At 39.9% G+C, this 23,595-nt stretch overlaps 2 protein-coding genes across 2 annotated transcripts in view; both read right to left on the bottom strand.

The window, feature by feature from the left end:
* LOC120457189 overlaps nucleotides 1–23,595 on the bottom strand; it is a 100,751-nt gene that overhangs the window by 56,320 nt on the left and 20,836 nt on the right. The gene's annotated exons all lie outside the window — the stretch shown is intronic.
* Nucleotides 3,869–4,657, bottom strand: LOC120457193. Its single transcript, XM_039644545.1, has one exon. It carries the CDS (start codon nucleotides 4,593–4,595, stop codon nucleotides 4,167–4,169), a length of 429 nt encoding a protein of 142 aa, XP_039500479.1. The 5' UTR covers nucleotides 4,596–4,657; the 3' UTR covers nucleotides 3,869–4,166.

Below are 23,595 nucleotides of genomic sequence, written 5' to 3'. Positions count from 1 at the left end.
TTTCTGCCCCTTTTCCGCCGGGTTTTCCACCACTCAAACTGCCTTTGTAAAAGGCTTTTCGGCTTAGAAGCCAGGCCAGCCATTTGAATAAATAAATAATTAAAGTGAGTTTTATAGGGGCCACTCGCACATACATACATATATCATTTTGCGATATTGAACCGCAACTGACCTGTGCACGAATGTGTGTGTGGGTGTGCTAGTGTTGAGCATAATTTCCGCTGACAAAGTTGATAAAAAGTTGTAGCATACTTTTCAGGCGGCCGCGGCGAGCATTATGCAAATCGGGTGAAAAGGCGCTGGCAAAAACACTTAAGCCGTTTAGTCCAACTGGCTAACACAGATACTGGCGCACACACAGACACACACACATACACACTGCACACAGCGCACACAACAGCAGCATTGCTGGTGGGAAATCTAATTTCCTTGGCAGGCGCCATGCTGCGCTTTCCTGCCGCTGACAAACCCCTTTCATCCCGAAACACCCCCCACGGTTTTCCCTACCTTTCCATCCCACTCCCTTCCCCCCGGCCAGTTTTTCCCGCCCGCTGCTGCTGTCTATGCATGCATAATTCAAATGGACAGCTCGGCCCTGCCTGGGATCCAATGATGATGATGATGGGCCATGCATATTTGATGGAATCATCTCGGGATGACTTACGGGCCAACCAACTGTGGCGTTGGCATTTTTATTTATTCAAGCCGGATCAGGCTGGCCGCCCGCTCTTTTTCTCTCCATATTTTAGCAACAATTTATCGAACTATTGTTATATATAGTTTGCAATCAAATAGCCAAAAAGCACCAATTATGTTTAACCTGTTGGTTGGAAGCTATTAAATAACTTTTAAATGTATTCCTTAAGTAATTTAAACATGCTTTTTTGTTCATAAACAATTGTTAATTAAATGCTGTTTATCAGATTTTCTGTTGAATCAAATCTTCGCTGTTTAAATGAGCACCTTTTGTAAATACACATTGCTTAGGCCTCCTAATTATGCGAGAAGAAATTCATTTGTAAACACTGACTAGCAAAATGAAACAAAATATTTGCAACGAACGAAAGTTAATGAGTTCCAGGCGATTAGGCCGTGGCATCAACATTTTTTTTGTTTGTGTGCTGCCAACGAAAACGCAGGCACGATTCGGCATTCAAAAGATGAATCAATAATTTCGGGGATATAAAATCATGCCGTTGAATTTTTGATAAGGGTTGAGCTCTTCAGCTCCTTCAAAGGACTTCAACGCTCGACAGCCGAAACTCGACTCGAAATGAAATCCTGCAACATAAGCAACAGTTATACTATAAGTGGGTGGTTTGCTCGTTCTTTATATATATATTTTTTTTTTTTTGGAAATTTGTAGGGAAATTTGGGTGGCTTTCTGGGTGGCTTTGCAGGTGGTCGACGAACGAAATGTTGGACAGTCAAGTGCTGGCAAAGAGCAAAGCCAACAACATGGCAACAAGGACGATGCCAAAAATAGTGTCTCAACTGGCCAAAAACGAGTCGATGGGTGGTTGTGCTCTTGGGTGGTTGAAGGGGTGGTTGAATGGGTGGTTGAATGGGTGGCTGGTTGTACTTTCTATCGAGAGTGAGAAGGTGCGAAGGTGCGAAGGTGAGAGGAGCTGAGCAAGCAGCCAGCGAGGGAACCGCATCGTTTGCTCGTTTATTTGCTAACCAGTCTAAAATGAAATTAATTATAGTTACGCACAGCTTCCGTGACCCGCAAGGACCTTTCACCCCCTCTCCCCCCCTTATGCCTTGTATGTGTGTGTGTGTGTGTGCCCCCAGCTTTTGTTTTCAAGTTTCGTTGGCCGTTTTGTACGTTTTCGGTGGCTTGGGGTAAGTCCTGAAGGGGCATGTTCCTGAAAAGTGGCAAGTCAACTAGCGTACTGGGCCATTTCGATAGTTACTTGCCCGTTTCGACTGCAAAGTTACCTTTTAAACAGGAAATATTATAAACAAGCTTATGACAACTTCTTTGCTCAAAGGAAAACTATTTGTTAAGATATCTGAAAAAGTTCGTGGCAAAAGTTTGAATGAGATAAGTAAGTAAAAGTTCAAGGGAAAAGCACTGTCATACCCCTTAAATGTAAAGCAATATGAGCAACTCATTGTGGCTGAAAATTACAGGGTATCGAAACGGGGGCATGCAAGAACCACAAGAGTAGAGTAAACAAATTATGCTAAAGCAACACAGAAATTTTCGACCAACATCGCCGGGACTGACTAAAAATAACCAAGTCAGGGGTTACGCCCCCTTTGCCACCCATTTCAACCTCCCCCTTTTGACCAACGCTTGTTGTGTTTTTTTTTTTTTCTCCTTCTTGTTGCTTTTTAGCCCTTGTTCGGCCAGCTGATGTCTGTCTCTTTTGGCCTGACCCTGAACTTTTTAATTAATATGTGCAAGTGCGTGAGCATCGAGCATTGAAAGGGCTCGTTGGGCACCCTCTCTCTCTCTCTCTCTCGCTCCCACACACACACACACACACACGCAGGTACCCCCACCCACGATGGCGGTTCAAAAATGGCGGCAAAGGGAAACGGAAAAGGGGGCGGCGAAAAAAAAAGAAGCCACAACAAAAACAAGCAGGCGAAAGACGAAACTCGTTTTGGCCTTTTGCTGGTTACAAAACGCGCCATAATTTTGAGTTGCCAGCACTGAGCGAAAAACTACATAAATTCAATAATACTTGAATTCAATATAACGAATTAAACGAACTAAACGATTCTATTCATAATCAGATAGCTAATTATATTTATTCATCAATCGCGTTGGATATTCTGTAATGCAATTTCTATGCAATATTTAAACATAATGTAATTGCACATTCAAAAATAGCTTCTGATCTCCTGTTGCGTACTACATTTTCGCCGCAGTGTCTGGAGGCTGTGTGTTTTCCGTGTTCGCATTTCGCCTTTGTTTACATTTTATATCAAAAACTTTTACGAGCTACAAAATATGCTCAGCCTGAGCCAAGAGCAAACAAATGCGAGGGAAAATGGGCGCTTTGGAGGGAGGTAAAATAAATAAAAATAAAATTGATAGCATGTTCTTTGGGGTCTTGTCGTCTTATATGTATGTATGCAGGGTGCACAAGCACTCGCGCATTTGCATATGTGTGTGTGAGTTTGGGTGTGCGTATGTGTGTGTGTGTGTGTCTGTGGAAGGTAAGTGGATATATGGCCGGAATTATTGGCATCCTTCGGTGCCCCTTTTTTTTAATACCCTGCCCAGGAACCGCAGATCCCGCCCAATTGCAATTATCGCTTACGAGGGATTGTTAAGGTGGTTCATCTTATGACTTTACATTTTGAATTTGTTGATTTTCCACAGCTTCTGGATTTTTTTTCTTTTCTTTCTGTGGAAAGCAAAAGAATGAGAGCCATATTTAAATATTTCAAAAATGCAGCGTGCTGTGTGTACGAGCTTAGGTATTCCCTTTTCAGCCTGAGTTCAACGAGTTTAAAGCTTCAGTTCGTTAAATATTTATCGACAAAATCTTCAATACGACATTAGTACTAATTAAATATTGTATATATCTAAATTAAAAAGCTTCTACTCAAGCAACTGTCAAAGCAAGATTGATGGAAGAAGTGAAAGTTTGTATTGCCCTGATTGCTAATTTCTTGTCAATAAACTTGATTTTGTATATTCTGTATTTATTTTGCTGAAGAGCCGTGCAAATGCCATTTTCTTTACAGCAGCAGTAGATTTTTTGGAGATTTTCTCGTAATGAAATCACACTATAGAGAAAAGGCAGAAAAACCAGAGCTTATTTATTTGTGTTGAAATACTCTCTTCTTTTGATGAATTTTATTTACTAAAGTAATGATGTTGCATACATCTCTTCTAAGGCCTGTGTAAGCGACTTCAAATTATTTAATGAATTTACTTTAAATTTATAAAGGTCCAAATATCGTTATACAGCTCTTCGCAGCTTTTTACCATTTGCCACAAAGCAGCAGGAGTTATGAAAATGGAGTCGTAACAGGTAATCGATACTCGAAGGTCCGTTCAGCATATAGTGGCCCATCGCAAGTATTGGCTGTCATTTGGCCGTTCCCAGGATGAAAAATATTCCACCTCCTCCTCCTCCTCCTCCTCTTCCATGTCAAAGGGAATGCACAACAAAGGGGATTTTAAAATGGCAAAAACGTTTCTAGATGGTCATGCAATCGATGGCCGTGCGGGCTGCACGTCGGTAGTCGCTCTCCGTGAACGGAACCTTGCCCAGCAATTGGCCCTGGCTACTGCAGATGTACAGTTCGTAGAGCTGCTCATCCTCCGGTGCGGGATCCGTATCCGGCGGCACTACGGGATTCGCCAGTGTGGCCGTGATCTCAAGCCGTTTCGAGTTCGAATCGCACTGCAATTGCAGTCGAAAGCTACCGATCACATGCTTCGAGAGCAGTTCGCTGTTACCAATTGACGGCACGGATTTGCAGATAGTCCTGGCTTTGAGCTCACTACGGAGTTGTAGCTTCCGTCGGAACTTCAACAAGTACCACCTGCGCCGCAACTCCTTGCGACGCACTTTGGCGGATGGAAAGAACTTGGTGTAGAAAGTATAAAGTTTCAAAACTGGCATCGTTTTTTAATCGAAATGTTCAGTGTATGTCCGATTCGAATGCTGGGTATAAACTGAATCCGAGTTGGGCTGCCAGTCGAACGAAAGCGACTGGGGAAAAGCCTGCTTTTCATCGCAGCAAATCCGGAAACCGGATGCGAGTGGGAGTGGCGGGAGAAACTTGTTTACATTGCCCATACGACTGGGTGGCGTATGCCAAAAAAGTAACATGGGGCTAAATCAAAATCAAAATCAGAATCAGAATCAGAATCATCCATCGCCCGCAGCGGGCAGCGGGCATCAAGGTTCTGAAAACTGGGAAAAAACCAAAGGGAAAAACATGAAAACATGAAAATATAAAAAGTTTACTCAGCCCGCCTCAGTGCGAAGTTTTTTGGGACTGAGTTTCACACCGCTAGCAAAAACAACCCCTCAATAACTCGGTGTTTTCTTTCCTCCGCTTACCTTCATCAAATGCAAAATCTAATACAATTTTCACATTTTATTTTGCCTTTTTTTTCAACTGCAAATTTTTGCTGGAAAACTGCTGCATGGACAGAAATTGCTATACAATTCTTAGCAATTGATTTTCAAATGCATAAAATGTAGAAAAATTCAAAAGTTAAATACAAAAATTGGCCATTAATTAAAGTAGACATTAGATGCAATAAACTTATTTCCGCGTGATTCTGCTTGAATTTGCGTATATTTAGCTGACCTTCAGATATGCGCACTGCAATGACATATGAGGACTATAAAAGTAAAAGTTGTTAAGCACACACGCACACACGCACACACATAGAGGGCTGTAAGTACTGGGGAAATCTGAGCAAATTGTGGGTGTACATGTGTGCAGCGAGCCATTTTATGTTAACAACTTTGTTGGCCCAAAGCGCTCCGTGTCGTCATTATGCTCATCATTAACAACTCGTCAGCATGATGATGATGATAATGATGATGTTGATTATGGCGAAGTGAGTGCCATATGTTAGCCCCCGAAAAAACTGTGCCACATTTTGGTGGCAACAAATGGCTGAAATCAGCCAAAACAGCCGGCAACATCAAACGTTGAAGTAGGGGCGGCAAAACAAATCAGTTTTTTATTCAATGTGCCCCCATAAAAAAAAGGGCAAAAAGCACTCACCGAGGAGCGAAAGTTTATGAACCATAAAACAGAATAAAACGATGCATAGGCATGCGATTTTTTTTTTATTTTTTTTCACCTGCTTGAGGTGTTCTTTCTTCACCCACACCCACACCCTCAACCATTTGCATATTCTTCTGGGCTCTTTAAAACGTCGTTAGATGCCGAAATATTTCAAACATTTCTCAACTCAAGTTGAGTTGTTAACTCAACGGTGGGTTAAAGGTTTTCCAAATGGGAAATAAATTTTAGCGCTGGGCGCGGATTGTGCTTCTTATTTATGGGTCGCTGCTCTTTAAGGACTGACTAGCGAATGTATGGCAAAATTTATGGCCTGTAATTGGATGCTTTAGTGTCACATTGATTAAGGTTATAACCCGCAGAACCAATAAATTAAACTCCTGCCAAGGGGAACTCTTTAAACGAATAAGTAGCCGTCATATCGAAAATCATGCATTTTTTCAATCCTGAATGTGATAATTTTATCTCAATCTTTATTACCTACAACTTATGTAATCAAATCGCCACAAGATTATCCGCTCGAGGAAATCAGAAGCGGAAATTTCGATCGGAAAAAAATTAAGCTACTGCCATTTATGAATTATCCAATTTGGAAAAAGGCAGGCCAGATAAGGGAAATCAGGGAAAAGCCATCTATAAAATGTAATGCAGTTTGAGCAATGCGTTGCGAGAAATTGCCGCCGTTATCGGGGATAGTCGGATGCCCGGAAGGAGGTCCCAGGACGACTGTGTCATCAGCTCCTGTAGAGGTCCTGACACCTGGCCCCGCTCCCTCAGCCCCCCAAGTGCTCAGTGGCACAGAACGCCCGAGTACTTAAAGGAATTGCTGAACTATAAGACAAAGTAGGGCGTCGATGTACAGAGAAAAAATTAACTTGGGTTTTCGCCGAAAAAAATCGGATTATTTTTTATCAAAAAAACGAAAAAAATAATTTTGTAATTAAATCGGATATTTTTAATCGGCGTTTTCCCCATAACTTGGTCAAAAATAACCGTACAGCTAAAATAAAGACTGTTTTGTGCTGCTAATAAACATAGCTATCTATGTCTATCCCTACTTTTTCGATTTTCGAAAATAAAAAAATTGACAAATTTTTGCATTTTTGATAAGGGGTACCATCATCAAAATTTGCGAAAAATGGCAATAAATTAGCATTTCAATGTATGTACATGGATCGATAGGGAATTTTGTTACGAATTCAACGAGGTATGGCATTCCACTATTGGACAAATACTTCTATTGCTATCGAAAAAAAATAGATCATTTTTTATTAAAAAATCGAAAAAAAAATGTTTGTAAAAAATCGGATATTTCCCGATCCAGACTTTTAAGCCGAGTTTTGGTGGTAAAATTGAGAGATTCTCGATTTCAGATACCAGGCAAACAGAAATGTCAGTAAGTGGCCAACGATAATTTCGATTTAAGTAGCCACCTACTGCTAATTATGATTGCCTGGTGCATAAAACAATAAAATGTCCCAAAAACCGGACTTTTAAGCCGAGTTTTTGTGGTAAAATTGAGAGATTCTCGATTTCAGATACCAGGCAAACAGAAATGTCAGTAAGTGGCCAACGATCATTTCGATTTAAGTAGCCACCTACTGCTAATTATGACTGCCTGGTGCATAAAACAATAAAATGTCCCAAAAACCGGACTTTTAAGCCGAGTTTTTGTGGTAAAATTGAGAGATTCTCGATTTCAGATACCAGGCAAACAGAAATGTCAGTAAGTGGCCAACGATCATTTCGATTTAAGTAGCCACCTACTGCTAATTATGATTGCCTGGTGCATAAAACAATAAAATGTCCCAAAAACCGGACTTTTAAGCCGAGTTTTGGTGGTAAAATTGAGAGATTCTCGATTTCAGATACCAGGCAAACAAATGTCAGGAAGTGGCCAACGATCATTTCGATTTAAGTAGCCACCTACTGCTAATTATGATTGCCTGGTGCATAAAACAATAAAATGTCCCAAAAACCGGACTTTTAAGCCGAAAAATGGAGATATTTCGAATTTCAGATACCAGGCAAACAGAAATGTCAGGAAGTGGCCAACGAACATTTCGATTTAAGTAGCCACCTACTGCTAATTATGATTGCCTGGTGCATAAAACAATAAAATGTCCCAAAAACCGGACTTTGAAGCCGAAAAATGGAGATATTTCGAATTTCAGATACCAGGCAAACAGAAATGTCAGGAAGTGGCCAACGAACATTTCGATTTAAGTAGCCACCTACTGCTAATTATGATTGCCTGGTGCATAAAACAATAAAATGTCCCAAAAACCGGACTTTGAAGCCGAAAAATGGAGATATTTCGAATTTCAGATACCAGGCAAACAGAAATGTCAGGAAGTGGCCAACGAACATTTCGATTTAAGTAGCCACCTACTGCTAATTATGATTGCCTGGTGCATAAAACAATGAAATGTCCCAAAAACCGGACTTTTAAGCCGAGTTTTTGTGGTAAAATTGAGAGATTCTCGATTTCAGATACCAGGCAAACAGAAATGTCAGGAAGTGGCCAACGAACATTTCGATTTAAGTAGCCACCTACTGCTAATTATGACTGCCTGGTGCATAAAACAATAAAATGTCCCAAAAACCGGACTTTTAAGCCGAGTTTTGGTGGTAAAATTGAGAGATTCTCGATTTCAGATACCAGGCAAACAGAAATGTCAGTAAGTGGCCAACGATCATTTCGATTTAAGTAGCCACCTACTGCTAATTATGATTGCCTGGTGCATAAAACAATAAAATGTCCCAAAAACCGGACTTTTAAGCCGAGTTTTGGTGGTAAAATTGAGAGATTCTCGATTTCAGATACCAGGCAAACAGAAATGTCAGGAAGTGGCCAACGAACATTTCGATTTAAGTAGCCACCTACTGCTAATTATGATTGCCTGGTGCATAAAACAATGAAATGTCCCAAAAACCGGACTTTTAAGCCGAGTTTTTGTGGAAAAATGGAGATATTTCGAATTTCAGATACCAGGCAAACAGAAATGTCAGGAAGTGGCCAACGATCATTTCGATTTAAGTAGCCACCTACTGCTAATTATGATTGCCTGGTGCATAAAACAATGAAATGTCCCAAAAACCGGACTTTTAAGCCGAAAAATGGAGATATTTCGAATTTCAGATACCAGGCAAACAGAAATATCAGTAAGTGGCCAACGAACATTTCGATTTAAGTAGCCACCTACTGCTAATTATGATTGCCTGGTGCATAAAACAATGAAATGTCCCAAAAACCGGACTTTTAAGCCGAAAAATGGAGATATTTCGAATTTCAGATACCAGGCAAACAGAAATGTCAGGAAGTGGCCAACGAACATTTCGATTTAAGTAGCCACCTACTGCTAATTAGTATTGCCTGGTGCATAAAACAATAAAATGTCCCAAAAACCGGACTTTTAAGCCGAAAAATGGAGATATTTCGAATTTCAGATACCAGGCAAACAGAAATGTCAGTAAGTGGCCAACGATCATTTCGATTTTAGTAGCCACCTACTGCTAATTATAATTGCCTGGTGCACAAAACAATAAAATGGGCCAAAAACCGGACATTTAATCCGAGTTTTGTTCGAAAAATGGAGATATTTCGAATTTCAGACACCAGGCAAACAGAAATGTCAGTAAGTGGCCAACGATAATTTCGATTTAAGTAGCCACCTACTGCTAATTATGATTGCCTGGTGCATAAAACAATGAAATGTCCCAAAAACCGGACTTTTAAGCCGAGTTTTTGTGGTAAAATTGAGAAATTCTGGATTTCAGATACCAGGCAAACAGAAATGTCAGGAAGTGGCCAACGAACATTTCGATTTAAGTAGCCACCTACTGATAATTATGATTGCCTGGTGCATAAAACAATGAAATGTCCCAAAAACCGGACTTTTAAGCCGAAAAATGGAGATATTTCGAATTTCAGATACCAGGCAAACAGAAATGTCAGGAAGTGGCCAACGAACATTTCGATTTAAGTAGCCACCTACTGCTAATTATGATTGCCTGGTGCATAAAACAATGAAATGTCCCAAAAACCGGACTTTTAAGCCGAAAAATGGAGATATTTCGAATTTCAGACCAGGCAAACAGAAATGTCAGGAAGTGGCCAACGAACATTTCGATTTAAGTAGCCACCTACTGCTAATTAGTATTGCCTGGTGCATAAAACAATAAAATAAAACAATAAAATAAAACAGAAATGTCAGTAAGTGGCCAACGATAATTTCGATTTAAGTAGCCACCTACTGCTAATTATGATTGCCTGGTGCATAAAACAATGAAATGTCCCAAAAACCGGACTTTTAAGCCGAGTTTTTGTGGTAAAATTGAGAAATTCTGGATTTCAGATACCAGGCAAACAGAAATGTCAGGAAGTGGCCAACGATCATTTCGATTTAAGTAGCCACCTACTGATAATTATGATTGCCTGGTGCATAAAACAATGAAATGTCCCAAAAACCGGACTTTTAAGCCGAAAAATGGAGATATTTCGAATTTCAGATACCAGGCAAACAGAAATATCAGTAAGTGGCCAACGAACATTTCGATTTAAGTAGCCACCTACTGCTAATTATGATTGCCTGGTGCATAAAACAATGAAATGTCCCAAAAACCGGACTTTTAAGCCGAAAAATGGAGATATTTCGAATTTCAGATACCAGGCAAACAGAAATGTCAGGAAGTGGCCAACGAACATTTCGATTTAAGTAGCCACCTACTGCTAATTATGATTGCCTGGTGCATAAAACAATAAAATGTCCCAAAAACCGGACTTTGAAGCCGAAAAATGGAGATATTTCGAATTTCAGATACCAGGCAAACAGAAATGTCAGGAAGTGGCCAACGAACATTTCGATTTAAGTAGCCACCTACTGCTAATTATGATTGCCTGGTGCATAAAACAATGAAATGTCCCAAAAACCGGACTTTTAAGCCGAGTTTTTGTGGTAAAATTGAGAGATTCTCGATTTCAGATACCAGGCAAACAGAAATGTCAGGAAGTGGCCAACGAACATTTCGATTTAAGTAGCCACCTACTGCTAATTATGACTGCCTGGTGCATAAAACAATAAAATGTCCCAAAAACCGGACTTTTAAGCCGAGTTTTGGTGGTAAAATTGAGAGATTCTCGATTTCAGATACCAGGCAAACAGAAATGTCAGTAAGTGGCCAACGATCATTTCGATTTAAGTAGCCACCTACTGCTAATTATGATTGCCTGGTGCATAAAACAATAAAATGTCCCAAAAACCGGACTTTTAAGCCGAGTTTTGGTGGTAAAATTGAGAGATTCTCGATTTCAGATACCAGGCAAACAAAAATGTCAGGAAGTGGCCAACGAACATTTCGATTTAAGTAGCCACCTACTGCTAATTATGATTGCCTGGTGCATAAAACAATGAAATGTCAGGAGGTGACTTTGCAGAATTTAAAATCAAGCAGCCCTCCTAAGTAGGCAACGAAAAAATACACGATCAGCTGATCTCATTTCTTCCATCAGCCCAAAAGTATGCAACGAAAAATGCACGATCAGCTGGTCAACGTTTTCTGACACATCCTAAAGGTATGCAACAGAAAATTTGCCGCAGCAAGAATTTCATCCTGCAGCCCAAAAGTATACAGAAAAAAATTCATGCAAATATGCATGCTCATATATTAAGATGAAAACAAATTATATTTTATAATTAAGAGATTATTTACTTAAGACAACATTTAGGTTAAAGGCTTTAATTGACCTGTTCCTGAATAATATTAAATAAAGATGTTAATTAATTTAAAAAAAGCAAAGTCACCTCCTGACATTTCATTGTTTTATGCACCAGGCAATCATAATTAGCAGTAGGTGGCTATTTAAATCGAAATGATCGTTGGCCACTTACTGACATTTCTGTTTGCCTGGTATCTGAAATCTAGAATTTCTCAATTTTACCACAAAAACTCGGCTTAAAAGTCCGGTTTTTGGGACATTTTATTGTTTTATGCACCAGGCAATCATAATTAGCAGTAGGTGGCTACTTAAATCGAAATGATCGTTGGCCACTTACTGACATTTCTGTTTGCCTGGTGTCTGAAATTCGAAATATCTCCATTTTTCGAACAAAACTCGGATTAAATGTCCGGTTTTTGGCCCATTTTATTGTTTTGTGCACCAGGCAATTATAATTAGCAGTAGGTGGCTACTAAAATCGAAATGATCGTTGGCCACTTACTGACATTTCTGTTTGCCTGGTATCTATAATTCGAAATATCTCCATTTTTCGGCTTAAAAGTCCGGTTTTTGGCACATTTCATTGTTTTATGCACCAGGCAGTCATAATAAGCAGTAGGTGGCTTCTAAAATCGAAATGATCGTTGGTTACTTCCTGACATTTCTGTTTGCCTGGTATCTGAAATCGAGAATCTCTCAATTTTACCACCAAAACTCGGCTTAAAAGTCCGGTTTTTGGGACATTTCATTGTTTTATGCACCAGGCAATCATAATAAGCAGTAGGTGGCTACTTAAATCGAAATGATCGTTGGTTACTTCCTGACATTTCTGTTTGCCTGGTATCTGAAATTTGAAATATCTCCATTTTTCGGCTTAAAAGTCCGGCACATTTCATTGTTTTATGCACCAGGCAATCATAATTAGCAGTAGGTGGCTACTAAAATCGAAATGATCGTTGGCCACTTACTGACCATTCTGTTTGCCTGGTATCTGAAATCGAGAATCTCTCAATTTTACCACCACAACTCGGCTTAAAAGTCCTGTTTTTGGGACATTTCATTGTTTTATGCACCAGGCAATCATAATTAGCAGTAGGTGGCTACTTAAATCGAAATGATCGTTGGTTACTTCCTGACATTTCTGTTTGCCTGCTATCTGAAATTTGAAATATCTCCATTTTTCGGCTTAAAAGTCCGGTTTTTGGGACATTTCATTGTTTTATGCACCAGGCAATCATAATTAGCAGTAGGTGGCTACTTAAATCGAAATGATCGTTGGCCACTTCCTGACATTTCTGTTTGCCTGGTATCTGAAATTCGAAATATCTCCATTTTTCGAACAAAACTCGGATTAAATGTCCGGTTTTTGGCCCATTTTATTGTTTTGTGCACCAGGCAATCATAATTATCAGTAGGGGCTACTTAAATCGAAATGTTCGTTGGCCACTTCCTGACATTTCTGTTTGCCTGGTATCTGAAATTCGAAATATCTCCTTTTTTCGGCTTAAAAGTCCGGTTTTTGGGACATTTCATTGTTTTATGCACCAGGCAATCATAATTAGCAGTAGGTGGCTACTTAAATCGAAATGATCGTTGGTTACTTCCTGACATTTCTGTTTGCCTGGTATCTGAAATTTGAAATATCTCCATTTTTCGGCTTAAAAGTCCGGCACATTTCATTGTTTTATGCACCAGGCAATCATAATTAGCAGTAGGTGGCTACTAAAATCGAAATGATCGTTGGCCACTTACTGACCATTCTGTTTGCCTGGTATCTGAAATCGAGAATCTCTCAATTTTACCACCACAACTCGGCTTAAAAGTCCTGTTTTTGGGACATTTCATTGTTTTATGCACCAGGCAATCATAATTAGCAGTAGGTGGCTACTTAAATCGAAATGATCGTTGGTTACTTCCTGACATTTCTGTTTGCCTGCTATCTGAAATTTGAAATATCTCCATTTTTCGGCTTAAAAGTCCGGTTTTTGGGACATTTCATTGTTTTATGCACCAGGCAATCATAATTAGCAGTAGGTGGCTACTTAAATCGAAATGATCGTTGGCCACTTCCTGACATTTCTGTTTGCCTGGTATCTGAAATTCGAAATATCTCCATTTTTCGAACAAAACTCGGATTAAATGTCCGGTTTTTGGCCCATTTTATTGTTTTGTGCACCAGGCAATCATAATTATCAGTAGGGGCTACTTAAATCGAAATGTTCGTTGGCCACTTCCTGACATTTCTGTTTGCCTGGTATCTGAAATTCGAAATATCTCCTTTTTTCGGCTTAAAAGTCCGGTTTTTGGGACATTTCATTGTTTTATGCACCAGGCAATCATAATTAGCAGTAGGTGGCTACTTAAATCGAAATGATCGTTGGCCACTTACTGACATTTCTGTTTGCCTGGTATCTGAAATTCGAAATATCTCCTTTTTTCGGCTTAAAAGTCCGTTTTTTGGGACATTTCATTGTTTTATGCACCAGGCAATCATAATTAGCAGTAGGTGGCTACTTTAATCGAAATGTTCGTTGGCCACTTCCTGACATTTCTGTTTGCCTGGTATCTGAAATTCGAAATATCTCCATTTTTCGGCTTAAAAGTCCGGTTTTTGGGACATTTTATTGTTTTATGCACCAGGCAATCATAATTAGCAGTAGGTGGCTACTTAAATCGAAATGATCGTTGGCCACTTCCTGACATTTCTGTTTGCCTGGTATCTGAAATTCGAAATATCTCCATTTTTCGAACAAAACTCGGCTTAAAAGTCCGGTTTTTGGGACATTTCATTGTTTTATGCACCAGGCAATCATAATTAGCAGTAGGTGGCTACTTAAATCGAAATGTTCGTTGGCCACTTCCTGACATTTCTGTTTGCCTGGTATCTGAAATTCGAAATATCTCCTTTTTTCGGCTTAAAAGTCCGGTTTTTGGGACATTTCATTGTTTTATGCACCAGGCAATCATAATTAGCAGTAGGTGGCTACTTAAATCGAAATGATCGTTGGCCACTTACTGACATTTCTGTTTGCCTGGTATCTGAAATTCGAAATATCTCCTTTTTTCGGCTTAAAAGTCCGGTTTTTGGGACATTTCATTGTTTTATGCACCAGGCAATCATAATTAGCAGTAGGTGGCTACTTAAATCGAAATGTTCGTTGGCCACTTCCTGACATTTCTGTTTGCCTGGTATCTGAAATTTGAAATATCTCCATTTTTCGGCTTAAAAGTCCGGCACATTTCATTGTTTTATGATTGCATAATTAGCAGTAGGTGGCTACTAAAATCGAAATGATCGAGGGCCACTTCCTGACATTTTTGTTCGCCTGGTATCTGTTTTGTGCTGCTAATAAACTATGTCTATCCCTACTTTTTCAATTTTCGAAAAAACAAAATTTGACAAATTCTTGCATTTTCGATAAGTACCATCATCAAAATTTGCGAAAAATGGCAATAAATTAGCATTCCAAAGTATGTACATGGATCGATAGGGAATTTTGTTACGAATTCAACGAGGTAAGGCATTCAACTTTTGGACAACTATTTTCACTGCTATCGAAACAAAACGGATTATTTTTTATCAAAAAATCGAAAAAAATAATTTTGTTAAAAATTGGATATCTTTAATCGGCGCTTTCGCCATAACTTGGCCAAAATTGGTGGCACAGTTAACGTGAAGACCGTTTTGAAGGAAGCGACGAACAAGGCCAAGGAAGTCACCTTGCCGAACCGGAAGAGAAAGTTAAACTTTTTGCAGCAACTTTTCCACAGCTTCGGATCCGATGTCCTTACACACAACCAACGAACACGATATGTTTTATGGAAGGCGATAAATGTTATTAACTTGGCCGGCAAAACTTTCGTAATTGAACAACGCGGCGTCTCGAAATTAGCTGCAACAAGTCCGCGGAGAATCGACCTTTAGGAATTGTATATATTTCGTGGTGTGCTACAGTTGTTTATTTTAAAAATTTAACATATTCCAAAAGAAATATTGCATTGGTTATAAAAATAAATTAAACTATACAAATATTTATTCGCTGTTTAACAATGAAAAATATATGCGTATACACTACAAGCACCTCAGAAACTAATAAGCTACAATTGGTATGGCTAAAAACACAGGTATGATAAGGTTTTCGTACAAAAAGAGTTTTGATTTCGTTTAACAAAGCGAATTTCATATCTGTGAGACGGTAGTCTCAACAGGCACTCAGATTATTGTGCGAGATATGACCATTGCTCTGCCTTTGTGTTTATTATGAATTCGTCTTTAATATGCGAAAGGCAATCGTGTGTACAAATAATGTACAGGCAAATAAGCACGCACAGAAACGGAAGGAAAATTGGGCGGAAAGGCAGGGAAAAGCGAGAAAATCGGTGAAAGCGGAGCAGGGCGGCGAATGAAAAGCGGTGAAAGTGGCAGGTGGATAAACACTGGGGAGAATGGTTGCAAATGGTCACGGAAATGGAAACGAAACAAATCTTGATCTCGTTTTCGGGGCTGTCACTTCTGCCCCACTCTCCACTCCCCACACACCCCATTTGTATATTTGAGTATGATTCCGTGTAGCTGTAGCTGTATCTGTATCTGTATCTGTGCCAATGTATCTGTATCCTTGCAGCTCAATCTGCTCAATTTATATGCAGAACTGTTAGCAGTCAATTGCCAGTTACGGCGTGATGTTCAAGCTGTTTTCGCTGCTGTCCTTATTTTATTTATTTTACTCTCCTCTTCGCTGTAGTTTTTGTATTTCTTATGCTTTGTTTTATTTGCATTTTGTCTGAAACTCCAACTCCATTTAGCATATTTTCGCCGGAGTCGCTGGGGTCCTGGAATGCTGGGTATATCAAAAAGGGCATGGCAAACGATAATTGTTATCATGAACTTTTCCATATTTTTATTCAAATTTTAATATATGTATAATAAATTGAATTGTTGACCTCAACATATTTATAGTTATTCCTATTGCCAGTTGATTTTGTAAATAGTATATTTTAACCACACTGACATTCAAGTTCTTAACGGGTTTTCCACAAATTCCAAAAATTGTTTGTAATACAAGGTATGAACAACTCGACTTTCCCATTTTTGTGGGGCCTTTTTACCCTCTTTAATTTACTTTGCATTTGCAATTTTATTTATTTATTTTTAGCCGCCAAGATTTATGCAAATTGATTGCGAGTCTATTAAATTTGCATATTTATCAATTTGTTGTGCGTGTTTCAGTTTCAATTTCTCAGCTTTTTGCCCATGTTGTTGTTGTTGTTTGCTGTGTTGTTGTTTTTGTGTGTTGGCCACGTTTTTGTTGTGAGTTTTGTGTCTGTTGTTGTTTGTCTTTGGCAACATATTTTAATTACATCCTCGTCGCTGTGGCCCCAAGATATTTCGTTATTTTGTTATTTCGTTATTTTGTTATTCCGACTCGATTTGCATAGAGAGCTCCAAGCTGAAGGCGGCAAGGAAGAGCTGTCAGATCGTCATACTGGCATCCTGTTATCCAGCCATCCTGCCATCCTGCCATCTCGACACCGCCTAATTAATAAGGATGCAATCCAATTAGGAGCGGGCAACATCAAAGCAAGGACTCGCGCAGGACGATCAAATATTAAATAGGCGCAAAAACTAAACCAACTGCGACAACACTCGCCATAAGGTAATTATCATTATGATAATTAAGATCTATGGCTAATTGTAATGGGTCGAGCAGTCTTGTCCATCAGGCTAAATGCAAATAAATCCACTCCTTTGTAACCATCATCATTATTCGGTTGGATATGAAGATGGGGATGGGAATGGGAATGGAGATGAGAGATTGCTAATGGCAATCGTGGATGAAGGAGCATTTGGGGGATGCCGGGACTATGAAGCCAACTATGCTGGGATTATTCCAAAACCACAGGCACTAAGTATCTCTTATAATTTCTTGATAAATATTCATGGAAAGTGGTCACAGCCTTCCGCAAGAATTCACTTCAGCGTTAAGATACTTTCGAGATAAATTCCTAAGCCAAACAATTTACTTTGGCCTTAAGATACTTTTGAGATTCAACATAAATTCATTTACCAAATAATTGTGTTTGAATTCAGCTTGAAATTATTTTAGCTGCAGCTTATTAAGGAAACGATTCAATTTTGTGGCATCATTTTAGCATTTAGCAATTGTATTTCACATATATTTTTTTGGCAATAAATTAAAGGCTTTTCTCAATTTCATCTTTGAAATTTTGCATTGTTTACCATTCAACTTCTGCTTTGTAGAGCGTAAATGAGTGTTTTCCCTTCAAACAAAAACACTGCCTAATTCCGAATTGTAAGTCCTTTCTTATCGATAATATGATTAAATGGCATTATTTTAACTAAGTATCTTAGAGCAATTATGTGTCTTTTATGCAATGAACAACAGCAAAGTTTTCTATGGCCACTCATTGATAGCAAAATGTGCAACGCCTTTTGCCAAAACTTGTATTTTATGCCACAGACAATGGAATTTCTAAATACCAATACATACAGCTCTATATCCTTTTCTGCCTGTGCTTGTGTGTGTGTGTGTGTTAGGGGATTTTCTTGTATCATAGTGTGCGTGTGCGGTGTGTCTGTGTAAATGCATGCAATTTGAGCTTGCTTTTGCTTTACGACAAATAAACATCTACGACAACGGCTTTTAATGTCGCCACGCTGGGGGCAGCAGTTTTCCCGACTTTACGACCGCCCAGTCGTGCCCTTTTCGCAGCCCTTTTCCACATTTCCTACGCTTTTCCGGGCTTATCTGCATCTCTGCGCCGTCTGAGATCTGAGATCTGAGAAAGGGGAAAAACTAAGAGTCTCCCATTGTGCCGCGCCATTAAAATGCATTCACATGCGTTTCGCACTGCGAGGAGCATTGTTTGACAGCTGTCAACTGGCAAATCTCCCCCATCTATTCTCCATTTCCCGCTTTTCCTTTCCACACTTTCCACACTGGCCGGAAAATGGATAACGGCGAAGCGTCGATGGGCCGAACGGGACCCTTGGATGCCACTTCACGAGAAAATCGCCATCACTATTCAGTCAGGCGACTTTCCGTGCGTGCCTTCATTCCTGCAAAATCCTAAAACAAAAAGTGAAGCGCCTTTAACGATAATTTCCGTCGATGCTTTGTGACAATGAACAAACTGCAGAAAAACGCGAGAAACTCAAGCCGTATTTCAGTTCATGAAAGCCAGGCAAGAGGTGAGTTTACAAGGCAAGAAAACGAACCAGAAACTGGGTTTTGTAACTAGTAAATACTAGTAAATATTGTTTTAAGATAGGAACTTAGACAGAAACTGAGTTTTGTAACTAGTAAATACTAGTAAATATTGTTTTAAGATATGAACTTAGACAGAAATAAAATGGAAAGAAAGTACTATTATCATTTTAAAGCAGTGAATTTCCAACAGAATTGTGCCAAAATCCCCTTGTATTTCCACAGCTTTTGATTTCTACCTTAATTGAACTGTTGAACAGTTTTTAACCATTTTCTGAAAGTTCCCGCAATATTTAATTGTCGAAAAAAACGCGGACACGCATTTATTTTCGTTGGCCTCGGTAAATCGTGGGATTATGGGTTTTGTGGCAGATCAGGCGTGAGCTTTAATTGCATAATCGATTTGCCTTAATGTTGCATAACCTTAATGAACAGGTGTTAAGTGGCCAGTCCGGGTAATACGTCCCTTAAATCCGGTTCTGTAGGTGAATGTTTCCGAGAACGAGACCGAGCCAATTAGCTTCGATGTGCGTCGATTCCGCTGGCCAATAAAAGTGGGTTTCCTGTCCTCGACTGCATCCTCTCCAGGATCCACAACTTTCTCGTCCGACGAAGGACGATTTTAAATGGTTGCCATGGCAGAGGATGAGTTTCCGGCAAGTGGCGAACACAACAAGAAACAACAACAACAGCTGCCAGTGCCTAGGAAAAGCTGGTCGAAGGATGTGGAAAAACAACAGGAAGCGGCAAAATGAAATGAAGGCATCAGTCGAAACAGGAAGGAAACGCTTAAGCGATATGAAAATCCCGAAGTTCGCAAATATTAAATATTATTATTATTGCTGCTGTCGCTGTGGCTTTTGTTACTTTCCCATGCACACATACACATACACAAACCACATTCCATAGTCATTTTCATTTTCCTAGCTGAAAGCATTTTCCCAACGAAATCAAGGAAATTTCACGAATTTATCAAACAATTATTTCAGCTTATTGCAGCTGGCGAGTAGTGAAAACTATTTGGGCAAATCGTTCGGAACTAATTGTAATACTTGATGAATATTGGAATTTATGTGAATTAAAGGTTAATAATCAAAAGGCTGCACAGGGATTTGTTCAAGAGAAGTTCGGATTATTTAGCGTTAAATTTCAAAAGAAATAATTGAATGGCTTAACAGTGAATGTCAACTGCTTGATTAATAGCAAGCTATTAAAATTACTGTTATTAGAACTTGCTGCCACTACATTAGAAAAGAGGGAAATGCATTTTGAAATGTGAGTATCTGGATATAATTGAATGGCAAGCAGAAGTTTTTCGAGGAGTTCTCTAGGACGACAGTGAGGGCGTTTCCAGTTCGTTGCTCGTAAAAATGTGTGTGCTGTAGCCGTTTTTATTATTGCAGCTGGTGTCTGGTGGCGTTGTCGGCAACGATGGGTTAATGCCATTGCCAATTTCGCCACCGGCTGTGTCCGACGCGCTTAGCACTTGTTCTCCTCCATTTTTATTTTTCTGTTCCGCCGCATTGTTTCCGTTTCCGCTTTGTCGTTGTCGTTGTCGTTGTCTTTGTCACTGCATGTATGTGTGTGTGTGTGTGTGTGCTGCTGTTCGTATTGCTGTTTGTGTTTGTGTTTGTGTTTTGTATATGTGTTTGTGCCGCGGCTTGCATTTGTGTTTGTGTTTCGCCGTGCAGCGCTTAATACCGTAGAATCGTACGGGCCATGCTATATATGGATATATGGCATGCAGAAGCTTTTGCCTCAACTCCTGCGGCGCATCGTCAAATTTTATGATCGCACTCAAACACTCACGTGCGAGGACAGCAATTAATGAATGCCGGACCGCGTTTATGTGTCCGTATTCCGGCGTAACAATTCCGCCGTTTTATAGTTGCCCCATAAAACGGATGGCTGTGATGTTTTGCACACTGCGAAAAGCAAATGTCTCAAAGGAGCAAAGTGAATGCAAAACTCTTCTAATATTTATACACATAATTATTGTTAAATATAATTTGGAAGTTTTATTTAATGCTAAAGTTATGCCTAGCTATACAACTTCAATTTGTTGATCCAAAAACAACCCTACATAATACATTTCAACTTGATTTCATTGGTGGCCTTGCTTTGTTGAAGTATTCCCAGTTAGACAGCCAAATATAATAGATTTGTATCGCCTTCAAGTGCAATGGGCTCCAAAGAAAAGGCAAATGGATGGATGGGAATGGAATGGAATGGAATTTTCATATTAATTCGAGTGCCTGCAACTGTCAGTTTAATTAATTTGGAGGATGTTTACAATTTATGCCCACACCATTGCCACCATTACCACCATCATCAATTAGTCCCAATTAAAGCCTAGTCTGGAGATACATTTGATTTTCCGCCGCTTTTCCGGAGGGGCTTTTCCGTCCCAGCCATCCAACTCAATTCAATTCAATTCATTCCAATCCAATCCAATCCCATTTCCTCGCATTTGACCTTTCTTTCAACTTGACGCCATTAATGGTAATGTCGGTCTTTGGGGCACATTTTCCAGCTTATTAACTCGGCCATTCGCTTTTCGCATTTCTTTGCTTCAGATTTGTTTTTCTTTGCTTTCTTCCCCTCGCTGCGCTGCTTGTGTTTACCCAGGCTTCCTTTCCCAAATCCAACTTTATTTTCGCGACTTTCGCTCACAAATTTTTGAGCCTGCTATCAAATTTTATTTCCACATTCGCGTGCTCTTTAATGTTAATTTGTGTCGGAGGTTTGGGGTTGGGGGAATTTGCTGCCATAAAACTATGTCCAACAGGCGTCAAGTTGCCAACGATGTTTGCCAACATTATTTCCCCACTGCTCCCCCCCCCCACACTTCAATACCATTTTCCACCCTCTATTTCCCTAAGCACCCGCAATCGCCGCCTAACCAGAATTTTTTGCGGTCTTTCATTTCGTTACTATACATAAATTGAACATTTTGCCGCAGTGGCGCACACATTTTGCCTGTTGCTTGGCAGAAAGCGAGCCGAACAGAAGTAGAAGTAGAACCAGAAGCAGAAGCAGAAACATGGCCTGAAAATGGGTGGGGGAAAATGGTTGGGGAAAATGGGTCTGGTGCCGAACAGATGGCAAAACCACTCGACGCAGACAAGGACGATGTAATAAAGTTAGAGCCTGTCAGGCGGCGGTGTGCCACAAAAGAAATGCGGTTAGATGGAACGGAAAGACGGAACGGCGATTCCACTCCCATTTTCCCACATTTTGCGCCTTAAAAGCCATGAACATGTCATTGTCAAGGACTCGCTAACTCAAAAACACAACTCAAAAATACAAGGCACACACCCAAAGCGCACACACACCCAAACACACCCACACACACACACACACACACACACACACATCCTGGCGGTGGGCAATCAATAAAGAAGTAGCCCGACTCATAAATAAGTGAATGCCTGACTGAATCCGCAACCCGAGCTCGGCCACAGATTGCGCAGATCCTCAGGATGCTAAAAATGCGAGAACCTCAACCACGCCAAGGATACTAACGATACTAAGGATACTAAGGATGCTTCAAATGATGCAAGGATGGTCGGGCAGGTGTGAGCTGAAATCCGCTAACGAAGCAATTAGCATCTGCTCCAGATGAACACTGTTTCGAGTGCGCTGTATATAAAATATAATAAAATAAAATAAAATAAAATAAACGGCTATGCTCATCAACCATTTAATTCAATTTGGCAAATATAATTGTAACTATTAAAAACTTGGCTTGGACTTCTGTGCTTTCCTCGATGAGGTCTAGTTACTTGAGTTAATTCATTTAGGATGTGGCAGTCATATGAATAAAAAAGTCAACTTCTAAATGTGTTTCATAGTTTGGAAACATTTTTATATTAGGTACTACCTGATAAAGATACAGCACAGTTAGTTGCTAAATAATTTTAATTATGATATAATTTAAAGAAAATACTTTTTCTTTAAGCTTTACCACCGCTTTATTTTTGATGAGAGCTGCAACTATTTTCGCTCAGTGTGGCCACTGTCCGTTACAGTGTCGGCCATGGCAATAGGTTTCCCCTGGCCGTGGCCATCATTAGACTGACTTTGCAGAGGCATATCGCTGCGTTGCCAGGGATTAAATTGTGGACCCGCGCTACTTCCGATTTCCGCTTTCAATTGTTGCCATGTCCATGGGGGTTACGCTTCGCTTTCCGGCAAATACATATGTATACGAATGTCATCCGGTGTGGCAGTGGCACTGGAAGTGAAAGTGAACCACGAGGTGGACAATTGGGCTAACGAATTAGGCACTTGGATCTTCCTCTTAGTCGAGTGGGAAAGTAAACAAAATCCGCACCTAATGCGGCTTAAATGCGCCGCATAATTGTACATACACCCAATGGCCACGCCGCCTAATTAGTATATATATATGTTAGTATACATATATACTTTTAAGTGTATATAGACCGACAGCCGATGAGGCTGAAGCCGCGAGTGGGGAGCCCATGAACTAGGCCATTACTTTGGCAACCAGCCGTAACTGAAACCGTAACCGTCATCCGGCTGGGGTAATTAATTATGTATAAAAATATTCCCTTCGTTTTTGTTTTCCTTTTTTTGTTTTTTGTTTTATTTTGTATTTTGAGCAGCACACAGCAATTAAAAACGCCGCAGATCTTCAGCTTTGTATTTGGTATTTGTTTTTACTTAAACAATTTTTGGATTTTCTTTTCTTGTTTTTTGTGGATTTTAAATGTGGGGTGGCGGCCAAAGGGCGGGCTTTGTTCTGTAGATTTCTAATTACGACAGGCCCCTTGGCCGGGGATTTTGTGGGCTTTCGGTAGAAGTTCTTTTGAAACGCGGCTTAATTATGTCTTCCCATGGCAGCCGGAAAAAATGCTAAATAAATCCAATGGGGCAGGCACGGGG

The sequence above is a fragment of the Drosophila santomea genome, chromosome X (genome assembly GCF_016746245.2).
Source record: "Drosophila santomea strain STO CAGO 1482 chromosome X, Prin_Dsan_1.1, whole genome shotgun sequence".
Classification (NCBI taxonomy): domain Eukaryota; kingdom Metazoa; phylum Arthropoda; class Insecta; order Diptera; family Drosophilidae; genus Drosophila; species Drosophila santomea.
Note: the sequence above shows the minus strand (reverse complement) of the source record. Positions and strands in the feature narration are given on the sequence as shown.

Excerpts from the sequence above, each read along its gene's own strand:
- LOC120457193 (XM_039644545.1), bottom strand. The coding sequence starts at position 4,595 with ATGCCAGTTTTGAAACTTTATACTTTCTACACCAAGTTCTTTCCATCC.